The sequence below is a fragment of the Taudactylus pleione genome, unplaced genomic scaffold (assembly GCF_031769625.1).
Source record: "Taudactylus pleione unplaced genomic scaffold, aTauple2 ptg000265l, whole genome shotgun sequence".
Taxonomy (NCBI): domain Eukaryota; kingdom Metazoa; phylum Chordata; class Amphibia; order Anura; family Myobatrachidae; genus Taudactylus; species Taudactylus pleione.
In genome coordinates, this window is record NW_028284667.1 from 8,200,952 (window position 1) to 8,213,669 (window position 12,718).

General features: G+C 42.2%; 1 protein-coding gene across 6 annotated transcripts in view; it reads left to right on the plus strand.

Annotated features, from left to right (window-relative positions):
- Positions 1-12,718, plus strand: part of GPM6B (glycoprotein M6B) — a 128,585-nt gene that overhangs the window by 65,517 nt on the left and 50,350 nt on the right. The window contains exon 1 of one of the 6 annotated variants that reach the window (XM_088481154.1): positions 8,839-9,206. The exons of 2 other annotated variants lie outside the window; for them this stretch is intronic. In XM_088481154.1, coding sequence (XP_088337280.1) covers positions 9,158-9,206 — 49 coding nt within the window. In that variant the 5' untranslated portion in view covers positions 8,839-9,157. Of the gene's footprint in view, positions 1-8,838; positions 9,207-12,718 lie in introns of those variants that run through there. 3 more of the 6 variants (XM_088481157.1, XM_088481156.1, XM_088481159.1) reach the window with 3 other exon arrangements.

Sequence of the window (12,718 nt, forward strand, 5' to 3'; positions counted from 1 at the left end):
GTCTCCTGCATTGCAATGATGGTAAAGCGATCTGTGCTAAAAACATGCCGAAACAACTTAGTAATGTCACGTCTAGTGAATGAATAGGCTGCGTTTTCAAAGAGTTTTGGTTCAGCCCACAAAATGGCTGCTTCCTTTATATATAATTGACTTCTATCTTATACTACAAATCAGCAGCACTTGAGTAATATAAAAAAAATATATATTATTTTGTTTCTGCTCATTCCTTTAGCTGTGTGGCTTGCTTCAATTCGCCAAACTCCTATTTTTATTTTTTTCTTGTTTCAAGCACTTTACACCCACAGAAGCTCTGGCTCTCTAAGCCATCTGTTTGATTGTTTGATGGATTATCTTAAATGGGCTTTTTATTATAGAGGATAATAAAGGGATGTCTAACATTTTATTGTTTTGCCCATGTACATATACCTGTGCATTAGCTAATATCTTGTAACTGGACTTTGCAGTTCATGGTCTGGCTGGTTCATTTATGGTAAACCTGATTCTGAATAGTCATTACATTGTACTCTGCACTGCAACCTGCTTAATCACACTTAACATATATGCAAGATTAAAGGAAAATGTATGATCAAATTATTATTTTTTTATTTAGCTTGCAAAATGAGTAACCAAATGTTGACATGTATTTCAATATATGTGTAATTAAGTATTTTTTTAAATTCCTTTTACTTCATGTTTACTGTGCCATCAAGGTGACTTTTTACAAACGAATCCCTTTCATTGGACATCAGTAATTACTAAAGTTACTAAAAACATAGGACCACCATAAGTTAAGTCACATTCTTTAAAATATGTTATTATCCTTTACTTTAAAATTAATTTTTTTTCATAGACTGGACATACTAATGAAAATGTATGTTGCATGGCTTCTAATTCTTGGTTAAAAAAAATCACTAGGCAAAATCCAAAGTACAGTTTTATTCTAATCCTTAAAGCAGCAGTGCCATTAAAAAAAAAAAAAAAAAAAAGTTGTTTTTATCTTGTAAATAAAATTCATTGGTCTGTCTGGTTATGCGTTCGGACAACCCTGCACCGATTGGGATGAAACCAATGCGAGGTGGTCCAGTTGGATCCTGGCCAAGTTTTAAGGGGTTTAAGGGGTTAGGGTCCAGGCTGGGCCGCCCGTTGGTGTACGTTGGGCACAACTTTGACCCGGGGAGTCTGTTCTGAGCCTTCTGCTGGATTGATTTGGACGACATCACATAATTTTGATGAACTCTTCAGAGTGGTAACATTGGATCCCAGAAGACCTACTAGGGGGTCGAGGTCCTGGTTGGACCTCCCGTTGGTGTACGCTGGGCAGTACTGTGACCCAGGGAGCCTGTTCTGAGCCTTCCACTGGACGGAGTCGGATGAAAACTTCACAAAGGGGTGGCAGTTGGTCTGGGATGCCTAATGGAGTGGTTGGGGTCCAGATCGCACCTCACGGCAGAGTGCGCTGGATAGAACTTTGACCCAGGAAGCCTGTTCTGGGCCTTTCACTGGATGGATTTGGATGACATCACGTAATAAAACTTAATAATTTGAAGATTTAAACTCTGGCTCTGCCAGGTACTTCAGCTAGTTTAAAATAATTCCTGTGTTGCTTGATTTTCACTATACCCCTCATGGTACCACCCACTGCTGCAATATAGTGTGATTCACAATACTGCAGCTTGGGTGGTTGTGCCATGACAATGCGATCTGCTGCCCGTTTCCTTGGGACGGTGAATGGGATACGTAAGGCTGGTCTACTCATCAGTGAGTATGGGAGAACTCCCTGAAACTCGGGCGTCTTACAGACATTTCTGAGAAACTAGGCAAATATGCATAAATCATGGTGGCAGACTATAAGTACAAGTTTATATATTCTCATTTTTCCTGAGGTTGCTTTTTGTACTGCTATTAATAATTTATAATTTTGAAGAACTGTCTTGTGACTATCATGGTGACCAAATGGCCCAAAATGTAGTGAGCAGAATTACCCTCTTGAGTTTTGTCTGCACTGGAAAATGGGAGTGTCTTGTATTCTTTCAGGTATATCAGTGGTTCTAAAATGAGGTACTTGGGACCCCACACAGGCCATGTTTTCCAGGTCACCCAGCAGGTACACAGGTGTATTCATTACTCACTGACACAATTTAAAAGTTCTATAGATGGAGCTACTTATTTCACTTGTGGTTTTTGTGAGGAGACCTGGAAAACACGCACTGTTTGGGGTCCTGATGTTCGAGTTTGAGAACCTGTGCGATAGATATTTGAAAAGGAGATGATGATTTCTACTTGGATAGCTAAGGATAATTAGATATTTGCTTAAAATATTATTTAACTTGCTGTTACGATGATGATCAGTTGCTAATATGCAGTAACCCATAGTAGCTGTTTGCTCTCAGTCTAGGCTGTCCGAATCTATTTGCTATTTTTTTTTGCTCTGAGATACTGTACATCACCATTCTGTGGAGTATAATAGTACAGCCTGAATCACATACTAAATAATCTACAAGTGCATATTATTTTCAAGCTCTCCATGTTTTTTGATGGCATAAAACTGTGAGTGTAAGGTTAGTATCCCTAGAGCCGGATTAAGACCCCATTGGGCCCTAGGCAAGATTCTTGTTTGCAGCCCCCTCCTCTTCCAATCTGTTTTCTCAAAATGGCAATTCCCAACCCTTTTTCACTATACTACCTGTACTCTATTCACTCTTCTTATCCTACACGTGTTTACAAACTTTTCTTTCACTAGGCCCTGGTCAGGCCTTTTCCTTTACATATAGTACTTCTCTGTCCACCAGTTCATCCATTATATGCCCCTCTGCTCTCTAACATTTTCTCACATGCCCCTCTGCCCACCAGCTTTTCTCTCGCATTCATCTCTGCTTATTAGTTTTTCATTTACATGCCCCTCTGCCCACCAGCTTATTTCTAACATATCACTGTCTGCTAGTTATTTGGTCACATCCACATTTGCCAGCCAGTTTTTCACTAAAATGCCACCCTGCTCACCAGCTTTTACCTCACATACCACCCTACCAAAAGTTTTCCCTTACATGTCACTCTGCACTTCTGCAATCAACTTTCTTCTCATATGCCCTCTGTTTCCCAACGTTTTTCTCACATGATCCATGCTGTCCACTTGATTTCCTCTCTCATACCTGTCACATATGTCTTCTCACCAGCTTTCTCACATGCTCCTTGCCCACCAACTTTTCCCTCAAAGTCCTCCTGTCTACCAGCTTTTTCCTACAATCCTTTTCTGACTACCATATTTTTCCTCATACGCGATATGTCATCTGTGTCTCAGCTTTTCCCTTTATATGCTGTCCAACAGCGACCCCCATTGTCTCTTCCACTTGCCTGATTCTCCACCAAGGTTGCATAGGAATCGCAAGTATGTTGTAATAGCAGTTGCACTAGAGACCGAGCATGTTGCAGGAAGGACCTCCATTCAGACAGACTTCATGCAGGAACTATCCTGACGGCATGAACTTACAGCTGTGGGCGACAAGGAGGGAGGTGAGGGGAGAGGGGGTTGTTAGTTTCACATCCCCCAGACACCTATATAGAAGCAGTGTTACATATTAAGACACACACACACCTCTATACACATAGGCAGAGTCGACTGAGGTGGCTTGTACACACAGGCCGTCACTTTTAGTGACTGCCTGTGTGTACAGGCAGGTTCACATGTAGTGATGTGAACAGGCAAGATCACATGATGTAATGCGCACACAGATATCCAGGCTGGGTCACATGTAGTAACACATAAACACAAATGCAGATAGGGTCACATGTAGTGACACGCACAAACGGGTTCCCCTGTAGTCCCTACTCCCTCACCTTGATGTGGAGCTACCAGCAGCACCCTCCTCTTCCATGCTGCCTGAACAAGCTGGTATAGCCTTTCCCCCTGTCGTCGGCCGGGTCCCTAGGCGGCCGCCTGTACTGCCTTTTTGGATAATGTGGCCTGTATATCCCTGTGACACTCCCTTTAATGCACTCTGTGGTGCAAATGGAACAATAAAAAAGTTGTAACTAGCCTGTATTTTTGCTGGCAGGCCCGGCGACAGGGGGGGAGATCCAAACCAGGCCCCAAGGATCAGGAACAGAAAAAAACAGGGCACTAGCACATATTAAACTTTGTAAACAGCTGCTGTGCTGTTACATCAGTCGTCCTGCCGAAGCCCCGCCCATTGACATCCTTCCCAAGTCAAACACTGGCTTACACTGACATGCAGGGGCTGGTGCTTCTCCTCCTGGGCCAGTCCTGCTTCTTTCCTGTTCCTCTCCCATCATCTTCTGTTGTCCAAGTTCCCCCTTGCAGCACCCCCAACCCCCCCTCCCCCCCCCCCCCCTTCGCGGCACCTCCGACCCTCCTACTGGCATCCCCGACCCACCCCTCGTGGCTGCCCCACATAATGTCAACCTGACGTCCATGTCAACATTCTGTCAACTTTCAGAACCTGTCATTATTCTGGTGTCAACATTTTGAATGTCCACTAGTCATACCACACCCATTATCCAAATCCACTTTGCGCCAAACTGTTGGTTCACAATATGGCTTGTTTGTGACTGTGCGGATATGTAATATGGTTTATCAGTCATTTATTTCTGCCGGTTGTTAAGCTACAGAAAGATTCTCTATATGGGTCGTCTCTCACTATTGTTGTGTAATGAGTGTAATTTGAGAGCCATGTGCTGTTTCCAATCTCCTGCTGTTTAACAGAATATATGTAACAGCAGTAAGACATTTCCTGAATGGGTGGTAAAGATTCCTGTTTGCTAACAGCATGGGGCTGGATTTCAACTTTTTATATTGTGTTATTTTCAAAATGCCAAATTTATTACTTGGCACTGTATATTACGGGAATCACGATACAATGACATTTAGCAGAAGGGAAAGCTGGCCCTGCCCAAATGTGCTCACAATCTAAAAAGTGGGAGGAACAATTAATAGAAAATGTGTACTAAAATTTCTGAAGCTGGTGGGGACAGTGTATGTGTTACGGTAAAACAGAACAGCCACAGATTTTAAAGTGACTATTGGTGATTGGAACTATTGTGGGACTACAGGTAGTGTGCTATGGTTGGGATGAGGTGACAGTGGGAAGTGGATACATTAAAGATCAACCAGTCACGGTAGAAGGGTCAGGACAAGCAGCTGCTATAAACCATGACAGCCCTTTACCATGTCTCTGCACTGGACATCCTTCCCCTGTTTGGTTCTAGAATACACATTTGTGCTGCATGGACTCTCCTGCTATAAACAGAAAGCTGTCAGAATAGAGGATAAATTCAATACCCACTTTAGCTATAGGTGTACTCTCCCTGATACTTTTCACAATAGCTAATGCATTCAAAATACTTGTATTAAACTTTACTTAATTCTTACTTGCATAGGACATTGCTGACTGAACTATATTACCCACCTTTCTTAAGCTTTAAGGTGCATATCCACTAGCAGACTTTGGGGTCTATTTACTACGGTGTGTTAGGAGATCAAGTGAATGGTGATAAGGTACCAGCCAATCAGCTCGTAACTGTGATTTTGCAAAAACAGCCTGTGACGGCAGTTAGGAGCTGATTGGCTGGTACCTTATCCCCGTTCACTTTATCTCCTAACACAGCTTAGTAAATAGACCCCTGTGAAACGACTGCACGAATACGACATTGTAATCGTGCAGTCGTTTCACAGTCTGTGCTGTGCCTACACTGAGCGAGCAGTCGTTCACTGGAGGCACCCTCCCTCATCTTCGAACATGGCCAATCTGTCGTTATCGGCAGATTGACCAGCATGTTCGGGTGATGGCTGTCAAAAACACGTGAGCACGCATCGCTGGTCGTTTTTGACATTAAACTGCCCGATTTGCGCATGTTTAACAAGCGATTGAATGATAACCACATAGTTATCGTTCAATCGCTCTGTTTAATCAGGTAGTGGATACCCGCCTTTAGAGGCAAGATGAGTAAGTCCTCAATAGGGGGGAGATGTACTAAGCCTTGGAGAGTGATAAAGTGCCAACCAATCAGCTCCTAACTGTCGTTTTACAGGCTGTGTTTGAAAAATTACAGTTAGAAGCTGATTGGTTGGTACTTAATATCGGTCTACTTTTTCACTCTCCAAGGCTTAGTACATCTGGGCTCAGGAAATAGATGCTCCATTCTAGCTCTTTGTATTTTTGTGCAGATTTCAAATTCCTATGCCTGGCTGATGGATTAATACCTGCCGCCCCCCCTCACTTCCCCATATTTTATTGGAAATTCCTTCGATCATGAACCATGATGTTGCTTTCAGGGTAATATGCTAGCCATTTATTTACTTTGTACAGCTTTACTGGTGCTGACATTCTTAGTAAAATGTATACACTTCACCCCCTGGGCTCTCCCCTATATCAGATATTTAAATCGCTCATATCTATTGCTCACTAAAACAGCTGAAGTGTGTTTCTGTGGGGTTTGTTCCCTGAAGATCCCTTTTAGTTTCCCTATCTGCACGCAGTCCCGACACAAATGATTAGCGAGGACTTTCCTCTGGAGAACTACTGTAAATATTTATGACGCAGGAGGAGGATATTATCCAATGTACTGGATGAAATGACAGCTAAGGATGAAAGCTGAATTTTAATAATGTTAATGACAATACCTTAAATGGATAAAAAAGGTGGTAGAATGGGTTTGAATTGGAGAAATTGATAGTAAAACTGCTGCATTTATGTAAATCCAGAAAAATGAACTTTAGATTCTAGCAGGCTGTGGAAAGAAGCATAGAGAGATACTGCAGTTCTTCCGCTGGCTTCTTTTGAATTTGCAATTGAGCCTTTAACATTTGGTACTTCTGTTTGAAGGTAGGTATTTTAATAGACATAATTTTAGGTCACTAATACTTGCATAGATTTCAATTAAATGTGTGTTTACCTCACCTTCCCCTGATACATCTCCTACCACCAAGGGGTGTATTAACGGGTTAGAATCTCGATGCCGGCATCCCAACCAGGGTAGAATGATGACGCCCCCAGGTAAGTAAACCTAACCTCCCCCCCTAGTGCCTAAACCTAACCCTTTCTTCCCCAGTACTTACCTTTGGGATTCCGGCGGTCTGGATAAGAGCGCCAGTATTCTGACAAGTGTCGGGATTCCGGCGTTGGCATTCTGTCTGCCGGAATCCCAGCGTTCGGCATTCTGACTGCCTCCCATATGAACACCTGAGGGGGTCTGTGTGTAGCAACCTCGCTCCCCTAAGCAGTGGGGACCCCAAGCCCCACATATTTCCTTGTGCTGGCAAGCAGGTCCCTCCAACTCCGCAGCGCTGTATTTTCAGTGATATCCAGGAAGATGGCACATGTACACAAGAGAGCAAGGGCTCTGCTACAGTGCCATATTCTTTGCTTTCACTTCGCAGTGCATCTTCCCCAAAATGTCACAGGGAAGATAGTGTTGCATAATAGGAAGGCCGGCACAAGGCAAGTATACTATGGGTGCGTTGCAGGACCCCTGTGCACTGCACACCCTGCACCTATTATAAATAGGAATGGGTATGCCAGAAGCCCGATGAGTGAGCATCCCGACAGGGTCAGGAAGTAACCTAGGCCTCCCCTAACCCTCCCTTAACCTCCCCAGGGGGGGTGCCTAACCCTAATTTTCACCTGGTGGTCCCTAAACCTAACCCCCCATCCCCGGGCTAACGCTGATACTTACCCGGATCCTTCGTTTGGTATTCCGGCGGTCGGTATGTCGACGCTGGTATCCTGAACCGCTTCAGGGTTGCTGCATTGGCATTTTGCCGGGCGGCGGGATTCCGGCATCGGTAGATCGGCAGCCGGCTTCCCGTCCACCTGCATATTAACTACATCCCTTATTCGTCCGCCGGCATATTAACTACATCACTTATGAATATGCCTATACCTACCACCTGGTCCACCTACCCCTGTCTCAGCAACTCCTCCTGCCTCCTTCTGCAACCTTCCTCTAGGGCAGAGGTGGTCAATAATGTGGTCAGCTGTTGTTGAACTACAAATCCCAGCATGCATTGCAACATTTTTAGCATGGCCACATAGCAAAAAAGGTGGCAGGGCATGCTGTAATGTGTAGTTTTACAACATCTGGGGGGGCCGCTTAATGCCTACCCCTACTCTAGGCTGTAAGCTATCACGATCAGGGCCCCCTGAACGTGTCATGTCTGTTTGCCCCACACTGGGCATCCTTTGTCTTCTTTCTAACTGTATGATTGTTACATGCTCTGAACTGTATGGTTATACATGTTCTGAGAATTCAGGTCCAGTTTTCACATGACTGGCACGTTCATGTCCCGTTTACTTTCACATACACTTTGACATAATCACACCAATTTTACCTAGACCTGAACAGGTAATGATGAAGGATAAGCACTTATAACACCCGTGTGTCCTGCACCCAGATAATCAGCATGTTTTGTAGGATAAATCCCACCCCTCCTTTATTTCTCATTGAATCTGAGCTGCTAGGATGTCAGTCTTTTGTGAGAAAACCTTTGCAACAAAGTAATACTTAAAGTAAAAGGAGCATGCAATCTGTACAGGTTATTATTACTATTTACCCTTTTCAAAATGCAATGTGAGATGATAAAATTCCCTTGGGGAAAATGCACATATGATAAGTGAATACATTAGTCAGGCAATTGATTAGGGAATGGTCCAACATCAGAGTGCCAAGTGACACGGGAACTCTTCTGCTGCTGCTTTCCGAAATTCCCTGTGGTGGTGTCACATGTGCATCCTTAAATTAGGAGAAGTGATTAGCATTTTCAAGGGGGGCTATAGAGGAAAAAGGAGTGGTCGACTATGATGGGGGAGTGGCAGCAGTTTTTTTTCACACTGGATTTAGCTCTCGGCAAGTCTGGGTACAATCAAGCACAGAATGGCCATTTTCTAGAAAGGGATTCTGTGTGACGTATGACTGTTTTCTGGCAGAAATCTTGGAGGACCAGTGTAGGCAGAGCGGAATTGGAGCTGACAAGTCTGCATCTTGGAAAGGACTGTGATCTAGTGTAGTACAGAACAGAAGCACTCAATCACTGCAGCTGTAAATAGGAGGCAGGGGAACAAATCCACAGCAAGAAAGACAGAAGAAAGTGTTTGTTTGGAAGGAGAATTAAAAAGCATTTTTGGTGCATGGGATAAAGCCAACCATGGAAACTGCAGCAGAGGAAACGACAGAACAAAGCCAGGAGAGAAAAGGTACCCATAGAGTTCTTGCATTAGGCTTTCATTGGCAGGCTGACCTCATTCCGTGTGTCTGTGTGTTTCATCTATTTTTATCTATTCAGTGTAAGCATAATATTTCAGCAAATAATGTGGATTGTTTGATTGCAGATAGTTTTAAACATTTGTTGCATAGTGTTTCAGATGAAGCATTGGCAGTTCCTTTGGCCACCCAAATAAACAAGGTAGTGACCTAGAACATCAGTTTGTATCATAAGTGGTAATATTTACAGTAATATTTGATTCGTGTTAATCAACAGTTTAAAATTTCTAATGCAGCGTTATGGCGTGTTGTCTCAGGCTGATGTTTATTGTGCTCCTGTTTGTGTGTGTGTGTGTGTGTGTGTAATAAATAAATATATATATATATGTTTGTGTGTGATGCCAATTTAGTGTTTGATTTTCTGTATTTGAAAATACATCTAATAGTCTGTTGCCCTGGTACTGAGAAATAATGGTGACTACCCTCACAAAAGCAGTCTTATTTAAGCCTATACACGAGTAGTAACCCTTTTCAACAGAGAATTGGTTACTTAGCAACTAAGGGGCCATATTGCCTTTCTAATTCTTATTAAAATAAATTACGCCATCTCGTCAACTTGGTATTTTCTGTTAGGTGCCATATGTATGATCCAAATAAATTAATTAACTGTCATTCTGCATAATAACATACAGGATTAAAATGCATTTATATAATGGTCTACCACACTGTAAATATATAAACAGTATTCCATATTTATCATCATTTATATGCTTAGAGAGTTACACCATATCTTTTGTTGTGACTAAACGGTGTGTGTAGTAATTGACTTGAATAAAGCTTGCTAGGGAATAAAGCTTTGCCACTAGGAGTATAAGGAGGATACAGATGAGATTACTGAAATGTAAAATATGGTGACCGGTAATATGAATTACATAGCAAGAACCTATGGATATAGGTAGGGGATGTAAGTGACATCTATGATGGAGTATTTAATCCTAATAGTGCTACATCTATATAAAGTATTTCATACAAAAGAGGGAAAAATGCTTCAGCCTTTCTGTTGTGACTCCATTTGAGTTATATTTCTTCTGCCACAGCTTGGTTTTAGTTATTTTGCATCATTTGGTAATTGAGGCTGAACACTAAAGTAACATGTTGCATCAGACATTACAGTTATTTGCTGGGCTTTTATAGGCTGCTAAGGGAGCTTGGTGTTCTTATTTACAGTCAAAATGTGTCTAAGATTGAGAGGGTTTCCATTGTCATGTCTGATGGATAGACTCCATTTAATTCTAGAATGGGCCAGAAATTGGTGTAAAGGTTCAGGCACAATGAAAGGTGAGGTGTATTGGGTTTCATGTACCATAAAATCTCTGAAAAGTGTGTAAAGAGCTATCCTATTAGCTAGAACATAACAATTAACTAACCAACAGAAGATTGGAGTGAGAATAGACAGCATGTCTATTACAGATTGCCATCGGCAAAACATTTTTTTCTTCAAGGATTTATGGCAGTCATGGGTTTTGGAGATAAATAAGTCCTCTTGTTCGAATGTGACATATTATCTGTGTCTAACCCTGTTTGATGTTCTAGAACCAGATTTGTCTTGCTCTTCCTCCCCCTTTTGGGCTTAAACGGTTATGTTCATCTGATTTAAAATGCAGCAGATGCTAGTGTGTGTGTGTGTGTGTGTGTGTGTGTGTGTGTGTGTGTTTGTGTGTTTTTGTTTTTTTTTCTTCTGAAAAGAAAGATGTATAAAATAAGCTGGATGTTAGACCAATACTGTGCAAGACTCCACCTTCTGAAGTCTTAAAAATATAAAAGACAAACAACCTTGTCCATTAGGCCAGGCCATAAAAACCACCCCTTGCTTCCTTCTGGATGCCAAGAACCATAACTGAAGTAAACCAGTTATTAACACTAATCGCGACAATCAATAGTCCCACGCACAGGTTTTTGGTTAACTAACCAACCAATGTACCACATGTGACCATATCTAATGAAAATGGATTTGATCTGTTATCATTGAACACAGTCAACTGATGATCCATGTGCAGTGTATGAGGGGTATTCCTTCTTGAAATGCAGGTGGGTATGCTTTGCATGTTGATGCGACTGTTCAGCGCGCCATGATGAAATTGCTCACTAATATGGTTTTGCAGTAGTTGTGCCATTTGGAAGCTCACTTTGTGTAGCTTAAGCACCATTAGGACTGTGTATTAAAGAAAGATTGAAATACATGGCCAAAAGTAGGTTGACATCTGAACATCACACCCATATGTGCTTGCAAATATCTTGTTTCAAAACCATGGGCACTTATATGGTTTTGCATACTCCTCCTTTATTACTATAATAGACTAGATTATGAAACATGGTTGCAGGGGTTCGGATTCATTCAGCCACAACAACCTAAGAGAAGTCAGTAACTGATGTTGGGTGATGAGGCCTAGCCCACAGTCTGTGGCTCCAATTCATCCCAAAGGTGTATGATGCAGTTGAAGACAGGACTCTGTTCCTCCACACCAAACTTGGCATAACATTTTTTCATGGACCTTGCTTTGTGCAAACTGTTGCTTTAAAAGTAGGAAGCACACCGTTCTCTTGAATGTCATATGCTGTAGAATTACAATTTCCTTTCACTGGAACGAAGGGGCCCAGGCCAATCCATCAAAAACAGCCCGGGACAATTTTCCATCAACAAATTCTACAATAGGCAGTGTAACTTTCAGGAAGATGGCATTGTCGTGATATCTGCCAAGCCCATAGTTGTAAGGCTGCCTGGGGGGAAATGTTATAGTCACTCTAGATAATGTGTTTCGACCACTCCAGAGTTCAGGGGTATACTTTTTAGTACTCTAGCTGCTGTTTTTCATAGTGATCTGAGGCTTAAGCTCAGCAAATTGGCCTTGGAATATGATGCATGAAGCTTCATGAAGCTCCTGACAAACTAATATTACAGACCTTGCATTCAGAAGCAATCTATCATTATTAATGCAGCCGAGCTCTTCAACACTCTGCATTCCTGTTCGATGTTCTGTGGCCTGCTTCGTGGCTGAGCTGCTGTTGCTCCTCGAGATTTCCACTTCACAGTAGGATCACTTACAGTTGATGTTGGCAGCTCTAGTGGGATATAAATTTGAAGAACTCTTATTGCTTCACTATGACTCTTTGATTTTATAAACATTCGCAAAGGGTAAGGCTGAAATGGCCAAATACACTAGAAGTTTACATGCTTTTGCCCATGTAATGTTATTCTTCTGAGTTTAATTATTACTGGAGCTATCCTGGAAATGGTAGGACATTTGAATTGATGGAAGCTCTGTAATATATGGGATAATGTACCACATTCCCTCTTTATGCCATCACACCCCTCCAAATGTTCCTTTTATGCTATCATACTCTACCATATGCCCTTCTTATGCCTTTAGACTGCTTCACTTGCCACTTTTATGCTGTTACTCCTTCACATGTCCCTTTTCTGCCATCAGACTTCTCTGTAAGCCCA